The sequence below is a fragment of the Pristiophorus japonicus genome, chromosome 1 (genome assembly GCF_044704955.1).
Source record: "Pristiophorus japonicus isolate sPriJap1 chromosome 1, sPriJap1.hap1, whole genome shotgun sequence".
Taxonomy (NCBI): Eukaryota; Metazoa; Chordata; class Chondrichthyes; family Pristiophoridae; genus Pristiophorus; species Pristiophorus japonicus.
In genome coordinates, this window is record NC_091977.1 from 139147152 (window position 1) to 139169230 (window position 22079).

The following is a 22079-nucleotide window of genomic DNA, read 5'->3' on the forward strand; positions in this document are numbered from 1 at the left end:
CCCTACTCTGTTTCCTGCCGCTCAGCCAATTTCCTAACCAGGTGAATAATTTGCCTTTAATTCCATGGGCTTCTACCTTATTTAATAGTCTCTTATGTAGGACGTTATCAAATGCCTTTTGGAAGTCCATATAAATAACATCCATAGATATTCCCCTGTCCGCTACTTTAGTCACCTCCTCAAATATTTCAATCATGTTTGTCAGGTATAACCTACCTTTCACAAATCCATGCTGGCTCTCTCTGATCAACTGAAAATTTGAGGGGTGTTCAGTCATCCTATCCTTAATTATAGACTCTAGCAATTTCCTGACAACAGATGTTAGGCTAACTGGTCTATAATTCCTTGGTTTCCCCCTCGCCCTTCCTAAATAGTGGTGTAACATGCACAATTTTCTAATCTTAACGAACGGTTCCTGAATCGAGAGAACTTTGAAGATTATCGTTAGGGCATCTGCAACATTTTCACCTACTTCCTTTAAAACTCGGAGATGGAAACCATCTGGTCTTGGGGATTTGTCACTCTTTAGTGTCATTATTTTCTTCATTACCATTATTGTACTGGCTTTCAATTGTACTCAAGTTTCCTTGGGATTTCCAGCATGCTATCCTCTTCTTCTACTGTAAATACTGAGGCTGAGGAGGATGAAAAGAAGTTTCAAAGAAATATAGACCAGGTTCAGTGAGTGGGCAAGAACATGGCAGGTGGAATATAATGAAGAAATGCACTTTGGTAGGAGAAACAGAAAAGCAAAATGGTGAGAAATTGGGAAATGCTGGTATTCAGAGGGATCTGGGTGTCCTTGTACATGAATTACTGAAAGTTAACATGCAAATACAGCAAACAATTAGGAAAGCAAACAGTATGTTAGTCTTTATTACAAAAGGATTGGCATACAAGAGTAAAGAAGTCTTATTGCAATTATATCAGGCCTTGGTGAGACCACAACTGGAGTACGTTGTACAGTTTTGGTCTCCTTAACTAAGGAAAGATCATCACCATCATAGGCAGTCCCTCGAACGAGGATGACTTGCTTCCACGAGAGTTCACAGTTGTTTCAATGAAGGACCCGATGTTCCAGTCCTGAACTCCAGTTGAGGAGGTGGAAGATGCCTGTGCGTGAATTTTTTTTAAACGTGTGGTGACCGTTGCACAAAGATATACCTGCCTGAGAGGGAGTGCAACAAAGGTTCACCAGATAATTTCTGCGATGGGCAGATTGTCCTATGAGGAGAAATTGAGGAGATTAGGCCTATATTCCCTAGAGTTTAGAAGAGAGGTAATCTCATTGAAATATACAAAATTCTTACAGGGCTTGATGGAGTAGATGCTGGGAGGATGTTTTCCATGGCTGGGAAGTCTAAAAGTCTCAGAATAAGGTGTCAGCCATTTAGGATTGAGATGAGAAAAAAATTCTTCACTCAAAGGGTTATGAATCTTTGGAATTCTCTACCCCCAGAGGGCTGTGGATGCTCAGTCGTTGAGTATATTCATGACAGAGATCGATAAATTTCTGGATACTAAGGAATCAAGGGATATGGGGTTAGTGTGCGAAGGTGGAGTTGAAGTAGATCAGCCATGATCTTATGAATGGTGGAGCAGGCTCGAAGGGCTGAATGGCCTATTCCTGCTCCTATTTCTTATGTGCATATGGAAACTTGTCAAGCTATTAAACAAAAAAACTATTGGGAGAAAATTTAAACTGCAACACAGAACAAGCTGAACGTTGTTCCAACAGCTGTTTTGTTTTTATCTACAAACTATAGAAAATCTTGATCAAACATTCCCTGAGCAACCACAAGCCAATGAATGAAAGTCACTGCAGTCAAAGACATGAGAACAGAAGCAATGGGGATCATTTAACCACAAAAAACAGGTGGGATGTTCAAATTTTAACAATCTGAAATCCGACCACTTCCAGTTTTAATGGAGGCAGGACAGGCAACCAATCCGCTCCCAGGTGGTGGGTTGGCCATTTAAATATTATAATGAGGCTGTGTCTTCCAGGTTTAACCCGCAGCTAAGGGAATGAGAGGACTGCTTCCTGGAAAATGCAAGTGCCTTTACAGCACTGCTTGTGGGCCAGGAGGAGCAGGAGTGCTCCCTCTCAGCCCACCAAGTTAACCTTCTTTCCTGCCGCACCCCCCACCCCACTTGTGGAACCTGGCCCAGTCAATATCATGGCCAATTAGGATTTTTGGTTCTCTGAGGGAAGGGTTCAAAGTTGAAATTATGTCACAATTTTAATCTGTCGCAATTTCATCTAATTTTTCTTCCTACGTTGTGGCATATTCTATGATAAAAATAATTACAATTTTATATTTATACACATGGCATAAACAGAAAACATGCTGACAATTCACTAGACAACATGTTTTCACAATACATGAATAATGATGCTATTCACTGGATCCTAATGGTCATAAAGTTGGAAGAATTTTTCCATATTAGATCTGCCCATTAAATAAGTGCAATCTCCAATCTCCCTGATGCATCTCCTTTATTTAAACTGTTTGGAACATTTCATCCAAATGTACTTAGTTGAGGCAGACTTCAATTTGCACATACATGTTGGAAAATCATACAACCTCCCAATAATCTTAACTTAAATCTGCCATTTTTACGTTAAAACAAGTAGGGCAAAAGTTTAGCTTTAAAAAAAAAAATGCATATATGCAACAACACCCACAATTTTTTCATGAATTTTAATTTGCACGGAAGAGAAAGATGATCAGAATTAAAACTGCTAATTGGAAGGATGGGAGGCAGACATACTGGGAATTACCTCTCCAATTTAAGAAACTGCCCGAGATTATAAATACAGCAGTTCAAGAAACAGTAAATGGTTTTTCCGAATATTGAAATTTAGCATCTGCCTCAATTTAAAACATAAAATGTGTATTCTTCCTATAGTTTCTATTCTTCAAAGTAGTAATGTTTTCCAATGGAATGAAGGCCCAAATGGTTGCAATACAGAAAACTGAATAGTCTTTTTTCTGAACATTATAGTTAATATAACCATTATGAAAAAGTCATTACAGAGTCATAAACATTACAGAAAAGTGGACAACCCATCTCCTTATAGTTTAAAAATAAACACTGCAATACTACAATCTGAATTTTTCCAAGACAAAGCACGAGGTACTGAGATTGTTGGTCAGTGAGAACCTTGCACAAATTTACCATTAAAAACAAAACAAAAATGTAGTTTGCCATTAAGATTATTTTAGTTAGCCGTACATTGAACACAATTTAAGAAATCACAATATTACCATTTCTAAAGAGTAATAATTTTTGATGATATATTAGTCAAAGCTTTTTGGGTGATTCTGCAAGTAGGATTTGTGTATTCAGAAGTCATGATTATCTTATCCTCTCATAGTTTTGCATAATCTTTGAGGATTAGTTCAAGTTTCTGGCTGAGCATGATGTTCCCCATAACTTTCAGCTTGCCTGCAAAGAAAGCCTGAAAAAATAAAAACATGACAATTGAAGGAGGTATCACACAAAATAATAGTAACATTTTAGTTCTGGTCTTCCTTGGTTTTGCATGCCAATTTTGAATTTCCGTATGAGGTACAAATAATTGAAAACAATGCTAAATCTATTCCACATATGAAGGTGATTTGAATATACAGAACTTGCTCATCAGGATGAATAAATTTAGTAAGTCCAATGCTCCACAGTGCCTTCTGTTTATACAAAGTATAAACACTGAATCATGCATTTGAAATGTACTCTATATTCTTCAAGTTTTGAAAAGTTTGTCCACTGGGACTAAGCAATGCTTCAATAGCTTCACTGACATTATGTGAAACAACTCTCTACCCAGTGCTGCCAAGTAAAGCTCCACATGTCTGACTAATACTTTGGAAGAACTTGCGAAAGCTAAAAATTGCAGGATCCAATTGAAAAAAATTGAGTTTACTGGATGGCCCCAAGAAATTTACTCGACATTTTTTTTTCTTTCTGCCACTATTGCAATATATTGTTAATATTTTAGCAATAACAGTAATCACAGATGAAATGGAATAGTTATCTGCAGTTTTCTTTGAAAAAATTATAATTTTTTTTAATCACCTTAATGAGAGTCGGACAACTTGCAGCTCTCTGCTTCCATTTAAAAATGTGGAAGCAGGTCTTTTTAAGTAAGTTAATCTTGGATATTTAAATGCAGATTAGAAAATGGCAAAAAAAACAAAACTAACATCTCCTCAAATTCAGAAATATTTTGCCACCCTTCAAAAATATCTTGGCCAGGATTTTACGGTGGGTGATGACGACGAACTGTCAGGATTTTACGCATGCGTAGCTAAACACGGGAATCTTGAAGTTGCGGTCAGTTATTCATTGCTCTGACACAGACTGCGCTGTGGATCCCCTGCAACCCCCCCATATCCGGCTATCATTGAATCAGTGGAACTGAGAAAAACTGGAGCTTTTCTGCACTAATATCACTGTTAAACACCTCATTAAATGTTAAGCCTTGTTGAAATGGCTGTAACTTGGGTTTTAACAGCATATTGACTGGTACACAAACAATCTGGCCCTCAAAAAATCTTCTATTTGTGGAATGTCAAATTTATCCATTATGATAAAAATTGCTAGATTTAAAAATATATGTATTTTTAACATTTGTTCATTTCAGCTTCTACCTTAACCCCATGTGTATCCACTCTTTATTTTGCTCTAACATCTTTTTTTTTTTTTTAAAGTGCAGATAATCAGTGCTTTTCATTTTTGTTTGCTGACTGAAAATTCTTCAATGTGATTGACTGCTTAGACAGCTCGATGACATCACTGCTGCTCTATGTTTGACAGTGCTACAATCAATTACACAACGAGAAAGCTAAAGTTCTCGCCAGAGATCATGTAATCTTCAAAGTCAGCGCGATAGCGGTCACATTCCCACTAACTGCAAATTACAGGCCAATATTATAACATAGACTTACAAAGTAGTTTTTAAAGGAAATTCAAAATTGTCACTGTAGGGTGAAAATCCTAGCTTTTAGTTTTTGAAATATATTGCAATATTTTAGATTTTATTGTACTATAAAGTCTGAATGATCAGCATGAACCTTGCCAGGATCGCAACAGGCAGGAGCATTCGAATTGTATATACATTATACAGGAGTGATGTCATAAAGCCTTCTGTATCACTTTCCAAGTTTTATTCGAGGTAGATGTCTCTCAAAGCAGGAGCTATCCCTTCAGATCGGAGATCTGTGAAGGGTTAACCAGCAACATCTATTTAGCTCAGGCAAAAAAAGTCTTTAATTCTTTAGTACAGCAGTGCTGTAGCCTATTTACCTGTTGAGGATTAAGCTTTCCTGATACCACTTGTATGAAATCTTCATCAGACAGTGTAAAGGTAGTGTCAGCCCGACGTTGTGCTGCTCCTTTGTACAGCTCTCCAGAACCATTCTTCAAGTCAATAGCTAAAGGACACCGAAAAACTATTAGTACAAACTCTGAAACACTACTTGTTTAACACTGACAACTTTACAATCATGTTTTGGTGTTGATTTTATAAGGGAATAGCATGTTCAAATTAAAACTACATAATTACAAATGGTACTCAGATATGTCACATCAAGAGAGAGATAATAAAAGGTGTATAAATCACACATTCATGTCTGTTTTAGGACTCTTAAATATAGGGGATAATATACTTCAGTTCATTTATAAAATTATCAATTGTTTATTGCAGATATGATCCCCATTCTTTAAAGGAAAAAAAGTTTCAAACTCTACAGTCATCACCTCATGGAAGGCTTTACTTGGTCAATGTGAAAATAAGCAACTCTACATATATCTAAGAATGAGATTTTATAATCTGAATTAAAAATGCGGGTAAAGATTTTGTAGGATTATGAACTTTCTTTTAAAATTAGAAACTAGTAAATAGGAAAATTATACTTTAATATATGCCATGCATGCTCAATTGATATATAAAGGCAGATTTTCCTGTTCCTGGGCAGAGTGCATTGAGGAAATTCAGCCAGAATGGCTGCACGCCTGCAACGGAACTCGTCGAACTTTCTGTCATCAAATGAATCAGTGAAATCAGGCAGGCAACTTTATCAGCATGTGATCCTCTTTGGCAGTTTTCTTCTATGTGTTGCACCCAAGCAATCCAATACATCCAAGTGCAGGAACAGGACAATCTGCCCATATGGAATGGGAATGAGGGAAAAGAGAAATAAGGTACATCACGCTTTGACCAAAAGACATAACACTTAGAATCTTAAGTATCAGACAATCCTTAAACACACGCATGATCTCACTGACCCTCAAGAAATTGAAAACAGTAGACAGAGCACTGAAAATGCAGAACACGGAAAACAAACAGCCCTGCACAGGTTGAAGGAAGGCATCTTATACACTATTAGGCATTAAGGTAAAGACTTTGGTTCATTAAGGTTGGAGAGCTTTATTCTTCAAGTAAAGCTGCAAACATTTGAAATGTGGAATAAAAACAAAGGCCCTGAAGTCACAGCCCCTACAGGCATGTACGAGGTTCGCATGCGCAAATGCCTAAACCCGGAATTTGCGATCCGTCAAGAATCCTCTTGACAGATCGCCGCATCCAAAAGTAAAGGGCCTCCACGGGCTATTTGCTTTATGACCAATGCATCCACTATCTCTGCAACCACTTTTAAGAATCTAGGATGTAAGCCATCAGGTCCAGGGGACTTGTATGCCTTGAGTCCCATTATTTTACCAAGTACTACCTCATTAGTGATAGTATTAAGTTCCTCCCTTCCGAAAGCCCCTTGATTATCCACTATTGAGATGCTTTTAGTGTCTTCTACCGTGAAGACCGATACAAAATATTTGTTCAATGTCTCTGCCATTTCCCTGTTCATTATTAATTCCCCAGTCTCATCCTGTAGGGGACTAACATTTATTTTAGCCACTCTTTTCCTTTTTATGTTCCTGTAGAAACTCTTACTATCTGTTTTTATATTTCGTGCTGGTTTACTTACATACTCTATCTTCCATCTCTATCATTTTTTTTAGTCGTTCTTTGCTGGCTTTTAAATGTTTCCCAATCCTCCGGTCTCCCACTCGTCTTGGCCACATTGTATGCCATTGTTTTCAATTTGACACCATCCCTTATTTCGTCAGTGAGTCACGGATGGTTATCCCTTCTCTTAGTCTTTCCTTCTCATTGGGATATATTTTTGTTGCAAGTTATGAATTATCTCCTTTAATGTCTGCCACTGCTCATCAACCATCCCATACTTTAATCTATTTTCCCAGTCCACTTTAGCCAAATCTGCCTTTATACCTTTGTAGTCTCCTTTATTTAAGCTTAGGACACTGGTTTGAGAACCAACTTTCTCACCCTCCAATTACATTTGAAATTCAACCATGTTATGGTCACTCGTTCCTAGAGGATCCTTTACTACGAGATCATTTATTAATCCTATCTCATTACACAGTACCAGATCTAAGATAGCTTTCTCCCTGGTTGGTTCCGCAACGCACTGTTCAAGGAAACTATCCCGGATACTCTCTATGAACTCTTCCTCAAGACTACCCTGGCCGATTTGCTTTGTCCAATCAATAGAAGGTTAAAATCGCCCATGAGTATTGCTGTTCCTTTATTACAAGCCTCCATTAGTTCAATTCAGCATTTGGAGCATTAGAAGCCGAATAGTTTTTATTTTTCATTACACAGGGTTTTTTTGGTCAACCTCAAGAAGACACCTTTCAAAATTCATAAGGAATTCAACCTTGCAGGAACAAATGGACCTAAATTTAGCCTTGTAGGAACAAATGGCTTGTACCTAGGTGTAAGATTTGCTGACAGGCTTGAAAGGATAGTAAATTCGCTCCCACTTCCTGTAAATTGTCCATTTGTCCTTTCTCAGAACTGTAAGTTAGCAGGCAGCCACTTAAGAGAATGCAGTATAATGGAATGAAACTACATTGATGTAATGAGCCCTCAGTGGCCTGCTAATGCACATGCTGGATGAGTATAGTTCTCTGATATTGAAAAAGTAGCACCAAAGATGTGTATGAGGGGGCCAGGGAAGAGAGGAAAAGGGCCAAGTTACCTGTTGGACAAAAATAGCCAACGCTACTGATGTAGAGATTTTTAAAAACAAAATCCAATCCGCTGAAGTAAAAAGTTGGAAATGCACAATGTCAAAAAAGATGACAGGTAGATACCCTGGGGTAAATTGTCCATCCCTGTAGTTTTTTGGGCGGCCAACCGGCCACCCAATGATGCCCATGGGAGGCCCGGTCCATTTTGAAGGCCAGGCCTCATTAACATACTGTCGGCTGGCTGCAGGCGGAAAATGAGCACCCCAGGGCAGCCTGACAGTTCCAGATCTGCATCAGGTCCCAAAAAAAGGAAACTTTGGGTTAGTTCTCTAGAGGGGAGTGGGGGATGGGGCAGGGAAACCACTGCATCAGCGGCCCAGGTTGTTTTTGTGGAGCACAGAGGAGTATTCCAGCTCCTCCTGACCACACAATGCACCTGTTCTTCACAGTTGAATCCTAAAATAGCAATCAGGATGCAATGTAGATCAGAGGGCCCCAATTTACATCTTTAAAGGGCTTATTGCCTGACCCAGGCAGGCGCGCTGGCCACACAGCGGAAAACTCTTAGGAACACAACATCGACCTGACCATCGGAGGGAACGAGGCAATAAGTTACACCCCACTATTTGAGGTGCTATCGTCAGGTTTCTGCCAGGTGACAGCCCACAAAATCTCTCTCCCTTTGTTCGTTAACCCAAAATATTAAACTATCTTTTCTCTTTTCAGATGCTGGTTGACCAGCTGGGCATTTACAGTGTTTTCTACTTTTATTTCTGGCATTGACATAAACAATGCTGGTTTAGTTGAAGATCTAAGGTCCAGGAACACTACACAGTGCAACAGCATTGACAAGAGTGATGTTGATGCTGGCACCTGTTCTGGCTGGTGAAGATGAAAAGCATCCATTGAACATTTTTTTTTTAATGGAATTTTATTATGCATAGAAACACACCATTCAGTCCAACTAGTCTGTGCTGGTGTTTATACTCCATACGAGTCTCCTCCCATTCCATCTGCCTCATTTCGGCCTTTCAGCATATCTTTCGATTACCATTTCGCTCATGCATTCGACATGTTTATTTTTGAAAGCAACGAAGCTATCTGTCTCAACCACTTCCTGTGATAGGGAGTTCCGCATTCTAACCACTCTCAGTAAAGAAATTTCTCCTCATTTCCCTTTTAGATTTATTAATACCTATCTTGTAATTATGGCCCCTAATGTTGATTCTCCCACAAGTGAAAACTGTCCAATCTAATATCTTCCTGTATTATGTTGCATCCTACCTCACTTCTAGCAAGTGATAGCAAGAGTTTCTATAGCTATATAAAAAGGAAGAGTGTGGCTAAAGTAAGTGTTGGTCCCTTAGAGGACGAGACCGGGGACTTAGTAATGGGGAACATGGAGATGGCAGAAACTCTGAACAAATATTTTGTATCAGTCTTTACAGTAGAGGACACTAACAATATCTGAACAGTGGATAGTCAAGGGGCTATAGGGGGGAAGAGGAACTTAACAGAATCACTAAGCAGGTGGTACTCAGTAAGATAATGGGACTAAAGGCAGATAAGTCCCCTGGGCCTGATGGCTTGCATCCTAGGGTCTTGAGAAGCAATGGCAGGGATAGTGGATGCATTGGTTGTAATTTACCAAAATTCACTGGATTCTGGGCAGGTCCCAACAGATTGGAAAACTGCAAATGTAACGCCCCTATTTAAAAAAGGAGGCAGACAAAAAGCAGGAAACTATAGACCAGTTAGCCTAACATCTGTGGTTGGGAAAATGTTGGAGTCCATTATTAAAGAAGCAGTAGCAGGACATTTGGAAAAGCAAGATTTGGTCAGGCAGAGTCAGCATGGATTTATGAAGGGGAAGTCATGTTTGACAAGTTTGTTGGAATTCTTTGAGGATGTAACGAACAAGGTAGATAAAGGGGAACCAGTGGATGTGGTGTATTTAGACTTCCAGAAGGCATTTGACAAGGTGCCACATAAAAGGTTACTGCACAAGATAAAAGTTAACGGGGTTGGGGGTAATATATTAGCATAGATAGAGGATTGGCTAACTAACAGTAAACAGAGAGTCGGGATAAATGCTTCATTTTCGGTTTAGCAATCAGTAACTAGTGGGGTGCCGCAGAGATCAGTGCTGGGACCCCGACTGTTTACAATCTATATTAACGACTTGGAAGAAGGGACCAAGTGTAATGTAGCCAGGTTTGCTGAAGATACAAAGATGGGAGGAAAAGCAATGTGTGAAGAGGACACAAAAAATCTGCAAAAGGACAGACAGGCTAAGTGAGCAGGCAAAAATTTGGCAGATAGAGTATAATGTTGGAAAATGTGAGGTCATGCACTTTGGCAGAAAAAAAATCCAAGAGCAAGTTATTATTTAAATAGAGAAAGATTGCAAAGTGCTGCAGTACAGCGGGACCTAGGGGTACTTGCGCATGAAATACAAAAGGTACAGCAAGTGATCAGGAAGGCCAATGGAATCTTGGCCTTTATTGCAAAGGGGATGGAGTATAAAAGCAGGGAAGTCTTGCTACAGTTATACAGGGTATTGGTGAGGCCACACCTGGAATACTGTGTGCAGTTTTGCTTTCCATATTTACGAAAGGATATACTTGCTTTGGAGGCAGTTCAGAGAAGGTTCACTAGGTTGACTTATGAGGAAAGGTTGAGTAGGTTGGGCCTCTACTCATTGGAATTCAGAAGAATGAGAGGTGATCTTATCGAAATGTATAAGATTATGAGGGGGGCTTGACAAGGTGCATGCAGAGAGCATGTTTCCACTGATAGGGGAGACTAGAACTAGAGGGCATAATCTTACAATAAGGGGCCACCCATTTAAAACTGAGATGAGGAGAAATTTTTTCTGAGGGTTGTAAATCTGTGGAATTCGCTGCTTCAAAGAGCTGTGGAGGCTGGGACACTGAATAAATTTAAGATAGAAATAGACAGTTTCTTAAACGATAAGGGGATAAGGGGTTATGGGGAGCGGGCAGGGAAGTGGACCCGAGTCCATGATCGGATCAGCCATGATCTTATTAAATGGCGGAGCAGGCTCGAGGGGCCGTATGGCCCACTCCTGCTCCTATTTCTTATGTTCTTATTAGCTGTAGCCTCCAGTTTGGCATCTGCAAATTTTGATATTGAGTTATTGTTCCTGAGTACAAATCATTAATACAAATTATGGATAACAGTGCTCTCACTGCTTGATCCTTGTGGAACACTGCTTTCTACCTTTCTCCAATTTGAAAAACTACCCTTTACCCCTACTCTATGCTTTCTATTTTTTAACCAATTTGCTATCGATTCAGCTATTTGTCCCAACTCTGAATGCCCTAACCTATCGAAGGCCTTTTGAAAATCCAGGTATTAGACATCTACTATATTACGCTTGTCTACACTTTCCATTACCTCTTCAAAGAATTCTATCAGGTTAGTTAAGCATGACTTAGCTTTTCAGAATTCATGCTGACTTTATTATATTTCCTGCCCTTAGCTGTTCTTCGATCACTTCTTTTGGCATAGAAAATAGATACATTGAAGTCATTAGATGGGTCCACTCTAGCCTTAAACCACGTTGATGACCATTGCAAAAAGGCTTCTACCACTCTGCTCCATTAAGATACCTGTAAGCATTGTGCGTTTTTTTTAAAAAAAGAAACATGTACCTCATGTGATAAGCTACGCCCTAAGATTAAAATGTGTCTCTGCTCGGTGGGGCGGAGGCAAAAAGATGCAGGGCAGAAGAAAGAGGACCCAACCTGAATTTTTTGTTTTTGTTAAGACAATTTTAAATTTAGAAAAGTTCTACAATTCTACTAAGTTCTACAATAGACAAAGCTTTTAAATTTGAAGAAAATATTGTTTCTATTAAATGAAAATGCACAATTTTTAAACCCAACAGGATATTTCAGTGGTCCAAACTTTCCAACTAGGTGCACTAAGGTGGCTTATGTTATCCAGCCTCAAGGACATTAACTGAAGATTCTTGGGCTGTATTTATCACATAGGACAGTAATGAGCTAAAGGGCTCAAATGATCTCTATAGCTGCCAATTTGTACAGCTTACTGGTGCCACAATGCAGGAAAGAGGCAACAAATCTCACGTTACAAGTATGACAGTGCAGTTGAACAGCACATTTAGTATCAGATGGTCAGGAAATAATGATGAGAATAACAAACACTTTGGCAATCCTGAGATATAATAAAAGTGTGGCAAATGCTGCAGACGTTAAGGAAAACATATCAAAACAGATAAGAGGAATAAGTGCATTACTGTTAACTAAAAAAAAATGAAAAAGGTATTTTGAATCTGATGTAGACAGTTTGATTTTTGCCTCCGGTGTACAGTAGTAAAACAAAAAAAAAAATTGGATTATTAAGTAGGAGGAAAAGGCTAAATTTGACTCCATTTCAAATTTTACAAAAATGGCTATTTCCACCACATGCTTCCACTCTGTCCCACATGAAATTATTTTTCTTTAATATGCATATCTGCAGAGAGTTTAACGCTGCCAAGTTTAATTAAACCTTTGGCACTGCCATGATTCTGTTACAAGCAACAAGTTGGGAATTCTTTAGTTAGGACAATAATATCCATGTCATTATAACTTATTTTTATTATCTCTGTGGTTTAAATATCCAATACCATTGGTGCTCTTAATATTACAATGGCAGAAATTTCACACTACAATTTCATTGTAGGCCATCTTAAAACCAACTTTGTGGTCTTTCACCTTGGGGAATAAAATAGACTGCAACCTCCTCTCCAACACATACAAAAAACTCTTTTGCTACCATATTGAACATTAAAGTAACATTTTTTTTTTAATCCACTCTTGCTAAAAGCAATATCAGCATCTACATTTTAAAGCAAAATGCAAAGCCCACTTTAGTACTTTTTAAATCCGACTTAGTCTGTCACAGATCAATTCTTCTGTGACCAACTATTTAAAAAAGATGCAAATTGGAGAGCTCAACTAACTCCAACTATTTCACAAATCTTTGGTTAGGAAATCAAGTGTAGCAACAAACTATTCTCATTCTATATTTATGCTAAATTTTAGGTTAGACTATCAGTATAGGTCAGACTTCTTGCACAGATGTGGAAAACAGAAGAAACCATCAAAAAACAAAAAGGACCAATTCTCAGTCACTATTTTTAATCAAAGCACAAACTATCAATTTCATTAAGTAAAAAGACATTTTATACAACTAAAAGACTATCACAGCATACCTCCTGATTTATAGCAAGTGAAATTCAACTTTGGCGGGGTGGTAAATGTGCAGCAATTGATCAGAAACTTGCTCACTGAACTCAATCGAAAGAAAAATCACGCGGGATGTATAACGGGCTGCCAATCCGCTACCGCTCGGCCCCACCAAATAAAATTACACCCCAATGTGATGCCTTGGTATTCCTTAGGCATTGAGCTTGTATTATCTTGGCATGCTTTAATGTTACCTACTTTGGATGACTAAATTAGAAAAAGCACTCTAGACATCATCTAGTTAGGGATTATACAGCCATTTCAGACTGAATCTAAAAGTAGATTTAAAGCACAATTGTTACATTCTTACACCAAGGCATACCACTAAAATATTGAGGCTTCTGCAAAATAAGAACTTAAAATCCGGCTCATTTTAAAGTTACTGTAAAAAACTGAAAGTTAATTTAAAGTGATTATTTTTTTCTTTGTTGTGCACACTCCAGTTTCTCAGTCATGATGTGACTGCATTGTAGAACATAGAATTATATAGAATTACATAGAATATACAGCACAGAAACAGGCCATTCGGCCCAACCAGTCTATAGCAGCATTTATGCTCCACTCAGGCCTCCTCCCATCCTTCTTCATCTAACTCCATCAGCATAACCCTCTATTCCCTTATCCCTCATATGCTTATCTAGAGTTCCCTTCAATGAATCTATACTATTCACCTCAGCTGCTCCCTGTGGTAGTGAGTTCCACATTCTCACCTCTCCCTGGGTAAAGAAGTTTCTTCTGAATTCCCGATTTGATTTCTTGATGACCATCTTATATTGATGGCCTCTAACTTTTCTCTTCCTCACAAGCAGAAACACTCGTGGTGTCGACTCTATCAAAACCTTTCATAATTTTAAAGATCTCTAATTAGTTACCCCTCAGCAATCCCTTTTCAAGCCTGTTCATCCTTTCCTGATTGGTATAACCTCGCAGTTCTGGCATCATTTTTGTAAATCTTTTTTGCACCCTCTCCAGTGCCTCTGTATCCTTTTTATAATATGATAACCAGAACTGTACACAGTACTCCAACTGGAGTCAAACCAAAGCTCGATAAAAGTTTAGCCTAACTTCTCTACTTTTCAATTCTATCCCTCTAGAAATAAATCCTATTGCTGTTTTATGGCCTCATGAACCTGCATCGGAAATTTTAGTAATTTGTACTCCCAGTTTCCTTTGCTCCTCTACCCCATTTAGATTCTTATTTTCCAACTAATATATGACCGCCTTATTTTTCTTACCAAAATGTAATACCTCACACTTATCAGTGTTGAAATTCATTTGCCAATTATATGCCCATTCTGCAAGTTATTAATGTTCCCTTGTAATTTGTTGCAGACCTCCACAGTATTGACTATCCCGCCTTTCCCCGACCCCCAATTTGGTGTTGTCTGCAAATTTAAAAATGGGGTTTTGATTCCAAGATCTAAATCGTTAATATAAATTGTGAACAGCAGTAGTCCCAGCACTGATCCTTATGGGACCCCACTTCTCACCTTCTGCCCGCTACTTGTCCCGATTCCACATGCATTATTAATTATTCGATTATGTGGTAAATTATAGGCCTTTTGGAAATCTAGATATATATATAACTTCTACTGCTTTACCCCTGTCTCTTCTCTGTTACCTACTTGGTCATCCATATAGCCAGTATTCATTTTTTCCTAAATTGCATAAATGTCACAAACTGCAAACCTCATGGTTATGAATGTCAGATTTGGAGACTTTTGTCAATGGAAATACAAATCATTTTGCCAAACTACATAACTTACTCCACTGTGCTGCAGTCTTCCCATCTTTAGTGATATCCCACTGGAAGATTGCATTCACCTTTTTCACCATCTCCTTGCCAACATCTTTAATGCGGCGACTGATTTCTGCAAACACAAGGTCACTTTGGAGCTCTACTTTCTGTTTGAAGAAAATGACATTAATTACAGTAATTCTGCAATCGAGGTTTGTGAATTCACAAAACGAATAACTATTTCCTATAAGTACTACTCCACTGTATTGACCAAGGCACATCTGTAAAAGAACATTTCATGCAATATGCAGTGCTATTTTTTACACTTCATAATATTCAAACTCTCCATCATATACTATTTGCAAACAAAAACTCTGTTACGTAATGCTGTTTATAATAAATTTAAGAACGGGGAAACGCTGCGATAGCCCACAGACAGGTTAAGTAATATATGGTACACTACTACCTGTAGTAATTTTGAACTAGAAAAGAACAGAACAAAATTGTTTCAAACTTATTGAGAGAAAATTTAGACATAACTATATATTGGGTTACATTTTTCCCAGTGATTTGCGGTGTTTTTTTGGAGCAAGCTGCTTCTTTTGGCCCAAGGTAAAAATCCACAGTTTCCCCAATCAATTTGCACTAGCGTAACTTAGTTAGTTACGATTTTTTAGGTAAGTTTTATTTTCAGCGAAAGGGGGCGTAACCAGCCACCTATGCCAATACTGGCCATTTAGGGAACTTTGGCCAGCTGAAAGTTACTCCAGTTCTGTTTAGGCCAGCGTTATGTGGTCTCCCAGAAAACCCTTGCGGAGAGTTAAAGACATCGGCGCAAGTAAGTAAATTGGAGGAGGCCATTTGGCCTGGGCTAGGGGCGGGGAGCGGAATGGGTGTGCACTCGGGGCCAGGGTCAGGTGGGGGAGCGGATCGGTAAGCAGACCTTCATTATAAAGACAGAATCAGAACTAAACTCGTTTTCATGGGAGAAAAGAATGAGGCGAGATATAATCCATGTTCATAAAATGCAGAGAAGACAAATTACACGAATGGCAGCGGGCCGGTGCGGGGGCCTTTTGGCCCAGGATTGCAACGGGTTGGTGGTGGTGGTGGGGGGGGGGGGCCTTTTGGCCCAGGATAGGAGCAGCGCCAGCACTGCAGAGGTAAAAAAAAAAAGTCTCACTTAGTGATCTATTTAAAAAGGGGAAATTGCTGTACCTCAGCCCTTCAGAGCGTCCCTTGTTACCCTGGCAACCTCAGTTTTTCAGCGCAGAACTTAAGCTCCACCCACAGAGCTTAAGGACAATCTGCGCCGCTCCAAAATGAAAGTGTTATGCCGGCAAAACTTGTAACTTTTCTTTGGCGCAGTTGGGCCACTAAAAAAAAAAATCGGATGCACCTCTTCAATTGCGACAAAAAAGTCCATGTGGAATTTTGGGCCCATTATTTCAACCTTCTATTCTAGGTTAATTCAGCATTAAAATTGTTAAGGTTTCCCTTCCAGTCATCATCATCATCATCATCATCATTGGCAGTCCCTCGAACGAGGATGACTTGTTTCCACGAGAGTTCACAGTTGTTTCAATGAAGGACCCGTTGTTCCAGTCCTGAACTCCAGTTGAGGAGGTGGAAAATGCCTGTGCATGAATTTTTTTTTTTTTTAATAAAAACGTGTGGTGACCGTTGCACATCAGTCACCACACGGGCTTGACAGAGCCGGGCCTTTATCCAACGGCAAGGAGTAACCGGGACGACTGGAGACCTGCTCTGCTGCACGGACCTAGCGCACACACATATCGCAGTGTGGGCAGGTCCGTGCTACCCCTGGGCCCTCAGCTCTTCTGGGCCCCATACCCTCAATCGCTGCAACTCCGCCACGATGTTCCAGGGCCCGGCGCTCCAGCTCTATTTATAGCTCCGACCTGCGGTGGTGTTCACACAGGTCGGGGCGGTACATTAAGGATGAGTACTAAAGCATAATGGGGAAGGTTAGAAGAACTTGCTTTCATGTGGAGAGTTATCAGAAAATGGAATGCATTACAAGGATTAGTTATTGAAGGCACATCAATCATCGAATAGAATAGAATCAAATCATCCAGCACAGAAGGCCATTCAACTCATCGTGCCTATGGTGGTACGTTGAAAGAGCGATCCAATTATTCCCACTTCCCCCCCATAGTCCTATCCCATACCCGCTGTTCCCTATATACTGCGCCTTCATCCCCACTCCATACTCCATTTCCCACACCTTCTGTCCGCTATCCCATACCTTCGTCGGAATAGGAGCAGCAGTCGGGAGTTTGTTGCTGGGGCCTACAAAAGGCACAGCAGGGAGTCTGGGGAGCAGCGTCGTCGGAGGCGGAGCGGTAGTCGGGAGTTTGTTGCTGGGGCCTACAAAAGGCACAGCAGGGAGTCCGGGGAGCAGCTTCGTCGGAGGCGGAGCAGCAGTCGGGAGTTTGTTGCTGGGGCCTACAAAAGGCACAGCAGGGAGTCTGGGGAGCATCGTCGTCGGAGGCAGAGCGGTAGTCGGGAGTTTGTTGCTGGGGCCTACAAAAGGCACAGCAGGGAGTCTGGGGAGCATCGTCGTCGGAGGCAGAGCGGTAGTCGGGAATTTGTTGCTGGGGCCTACAAAAGGCACAGCAGGGAGTCTGGGGAGCAGCGTCGTCGGAGGCGGAGCGGTAGTCGGGAATTTGTTGCTGGGGCCTACAAAAGGCACAGCAGGGAGTCCGGGGAGCAGTGTCGTCGGAGGCGGAGCGGTAGACGGGAGTTTGTTGCTGGGGCGTGGCTTGTGCAGCTGCAGCAGGGAGGCAAAAAAGTAGAAAGAAATGGAAAGGTGACGTCACAGCCAAGGGGGTAAGTGATTGGTGAGTCGCTTTTCTTTTTCTTTTCTATATCAGTAATTAACATTTAGCACTGCTGTTGCCAATTTAAGTGTATCTAAGGGTTAAGTCATGGCAGGAGAGCTCGGAAATGTGTTATGTTCTTCCAGTACTATGTGGGAAGTCAGGGACGCCTCCGGTGTCCCTGACGACTGCGTGTGTGGGAGGTGCATCTGCCTGCAGCTCCTGACGGACCGCATTGCGGAACTGGAGCTGCGGGTGGATTCACTCTGGAGCATGCACAATGCTGAGAATGATGTGAATAGCACATTTAATGAGTTGGTCTTACCGCAGGTAAAGGGTCCACAGCCAGATAGGGAATGGAAGACCAACAGGAAGAGTAGTGCAAGGAAGGTAGTGCAGGGATCACCTGCGGTCATCCCCCTGCAAAACAGATACACCGCTTTGAGTACTGTTGAGGGGGATGACTCATCAGGGAGGAGCAGCAGTAGCCAATTCATGGCACCGTGGGTGGCTCTGCTGCACAGGAGGGAAGGAAAAAAAATGGGAGAGCGATTGTGATAGGGGATTCAATTGTAAGGGGAATAGATAGGCGTTTCTGCAGCCGCAACCGAGATTCCAGGATGGTATGTTGCCTACCTAGTGCAAGGGTCAAGGATGTCTCGGAGCGGGTGCAGGACATTCTGAAAAGGGAGGGTGAACAGCCAGTTATTGTGGTGCATATAGGTACCAACGATATCAGTAAAAAAACGGGATGAGGTCCTATGAGATGAAATTAGGGAGCTAGGAGTTAAATTAAAAAGTAGGATGTCAAAAGTAGTAATCTCAGGATTGCCACCAGTGCCACGTGCTAGTCAGAGTACGAATCGCAGGATAGCTCAGATGAATATGTGGCTTCAGCAGTGGTGCAGAAGGGAGGGATTCAAATTCCTGGGATATTGGAACCAGTTCTGGGGGATGTGAGACCAGTACAAACCAGACGGTCTGCACCTGGGCAGGACCGGAACCAATGTCCTAGGGGGAGTGTTTGCGAGTGCTGTTGGGGAGGAGTTAAACTAATGTGGCAGGGGGATGAGAATCTATGCAGGGAGACAGAGGGAAATAAAATGGAGTCAGAAGCAAAAGATAGAAAGGAGAACAGTAAAAGTGGAGGGCAGAGAAACCGAAGGCAAAAAACAAAAAGGGGCACATTACAGCAAAATTCTAAAGGGGCAAAGTGTGCTAAAAAGACAAGCCTGAAGGCTCTGTGCCTCAATGCGAGGAGTATTCGGAATAAGGTGGACGAATTAACTGCGCAGATAGTCGTTAACGGGTATGTTGTAATTGGTATTACGGAGACATGGCTCCAGGGTGACCAAGGCTGGGAACTCAACATCCAAGGGTATTCACAGCATTTAGGAAGGATAGACAGAAAGGAAAAGGAGATGGGGTGGCGTTGCTGGTTAAAAAAAGGAAATTAATGCAATAGTAAGGAGGGACATTAGCTTGGATGATGTGGAATTGGTATGGGTGGAGCTGCGGAATTCCAAAGGGCAGAAACCGCTAGTGGGAGTTGTGTACAGACCACCAAACAGTAGTAGTGAGGTTGGGGACAGCATCAAACAAGAAATAAGGGATGTATACAATAAAGGTACAGCAGTTATCATGGGCGACTTTAATCTACATATTGATTGGGCAAACCAAACTGGTAGCAATGCGGTGGAGGAGAATTTCCTGGAGTGTATTAGGGATGGTTTTCTAGACCAATATGTCGAGGAACCAACTAGAGGGCTGGCCATCCTAAGCTGGGTGGTGTGTAATGAGAAGTGACTAATTAGCAATCTTGTTGTGCGAGGCCCCTTGGGGAAGAGTGACCAGACTATGGTAGAATTCTTTATTAAGATGGAGAGTGATGCAGTTAATTCGGAAACTAGGGTCCTGAACTTAAGGAAAGGTAACTTCGATGGTATGAGGCGTGAATTGGCTAGAATAGACTGGCAAAGGATACTTAAAGGGTTTACGGTGGATAAGCAATGGCAAACATTTAAAGATCACATGGATAAACTTCAGCAATTGTACATCCCTATCTGGAATAAAAATAAAATGGGGAAGGTGGCTCAACCATGACTAACAAGGGAAATTAAGGATAGTGTTAAAGCCAAGGAAGAGGCATATAATTTGGCTAGAAAAAGCAACAAACCTGAGGACTGGAAGAAATTTAGAACTCAACAGAGGAAGACTATAGGGTTTAATTAAGAGGGGGAAAATAGAGTACGAAAGGAAACTTGCAGGGAACATAAAAACTGACTACAAAAGCTTCTATAAATATGTGAAGAGAAAAAGATTAGTGAAGACAAACGTAGGTCCCTTGCTGTCGGATTCAGGTGAATTTATAATGGGGAACAAAGAAATGGCAGACCAATTGAACAAATACTTCGGTTCTGTCCTCACGAAGGATGACACAAATAACCTTCCGAATGTACTCGGGGACAATAGGTCTATTGAGAAGGAGGAACTGAAGGATATCCTTATTCGGCGGGAAACTGTGTTAGGGAAATTTATGGGATTGAAGGTCGATAAATCCCTGGGGCCTGATAGTCTGCATCCCAGAGTACTTAGGAAGTGGCACTAGAAATAGTGGATGCATTGGGGATCATTTTCCAACAGTCTATTGACTCTGGATCAGTTCCTATGGACTGGAGGGTAGCTAATGTAACACCACTTTTTAAAAAAGGAGGGAGAGAGAAAACGGGTAATTACAGACCCGTTAGCCTGACATCAGTAGTGGGGAAAAGTGTTGGAATCAATCATTAAGGATGAAATAGCAGCGCATTTGGAAAGCAGTGACAGGATTGGACCAAGTCAGCATGGATTTATAAAAGGGAAATCATGCTTGACGAATCTTCTGGAATTTTTTGAGGATGTAACTAGCAGAGTGGACAAGGGAGAACCAGTGGATGTGGTGTATTTGGACTTTCAAAAGGCTTTTGACAAGGTCCCGCGTAAGAGATTGGTGTGCAAAATCAAAGCGCATGGTATTGGGGTAATGTACTGACGTGGATAGAAAACTGGTATGCAGACAGGAAGCAGAGAGTCGGGATAAACGGCTCCTTTTCAGAATGGCAGGCAGTGACTAGTGGGGTGCCGCAGGGCTCAGTGCTGGGACCTCAGCTCTTTACAATATACATTAACGATTTAGATGAAGGAATTGAGTGTAATATCTCCAAAGTTTGCGGATGACACTAAACTAGGTGGCGGTGTGAGCTGTGAGGAGGACGCTAAGAGGCTGCAGGGTGACTTGGACAGGTTAGGTGAGTGGGCAAATGCATGGCAGATGCAGTATAATGTGGATAAATGTGAGGTTATCCATTTTGGGGGCAAAAACACGAAGGCAGAATATCATCTGGATGGCGGCAGATTAGGAAAAGGGGAGGTGCAACGAGACCTGGGTGTCATGGTTCATCAGTCACTGAAAGTGGATATGCAGGTACAGCAGGCGATGAAGGCGGCAAATGGCATGTTGGCCTTCATAACGAGAGGATTTGAGTATAGGAGCAGGGAGGTCTTACTGCAGTTGTACAGGGCCTTGGTGAGGCCTCACCTGGAATATTGTGTTCAGTTGTGGTCTCCTAATCTGAGGAAGGATGTGCTTGCTGTTGAGGGAGTGCAGCGAAGGTTCACCAGACTGATTCCAGGGATGGCTGGGCTGTCATATGAGGAGAGGCTGGATCAACTGGGCCTTTATTCACTGGAGTTTAGAAGGATGAGAGGGGATCTCATAGAAACGTACAAGATTCTGACGGGACTGGACAGGTTAGATGCGGGTAGAATGTTCCCGATGTTGGGGACAAAATCTTAGGATAAGAGGTAGGCCATTTCGGACTGAGATAAGGAGAAACTTCTTCACACAGAGGGTTGTTAACCTATGGAATTCCCTGCCGCAGAGAGTTGTTGATGCAATTCCCTGCCGCAGAGAGTTGTTGATGCCAGTTCAATGGATATATTCAAGAGGGAGTTAGATATGGCCCTTACGGCTACAGGGATCAAGGGGTATGGAGACAAAGCAGAAAAGGGATACTGAGGGAATGATCAGCCATGATCTTATTGAATGGCGGTGCAGGGTCAAAGGGCCGAATGGCCTATTCCTGCACCTAGTTTCTATGTTTCTTTATGTCATCCTATACC

General features: G+C 41.2%; 1 protein-coding gene across 1 annotated transcript in view; it reads right to left on the bottom strand.

The window, feature by feature from the left end:
- Positions 1-864: 864 nt before the first annotated feature.
- Positions 865-22079, bottom strand: part of hsd17b4 (hydroxysteroid (17-beta) dehydrogenase 4) — a 226239-nt gene continuing 205024 nt past the window's right edge. The window contains exons 22-24 of the mRNA XM_070883392.1: positions 15104-15242; positions 5311-5438; positions 865-3466 (exon numbers count right to left, since the gene is read on the bottom strand). Of these exons, the coding sequence (XP_070739493.1) occupies positions 3377-3466; positions 5311-5438; positions 15104-15242 (357 nt within the window). The 3' untranslated portion in view covers positions 865-3376. The remainder of the gene's footprint in view (positions 3467-5310; positions 5439-15103; positions 15243-22079) is intronic.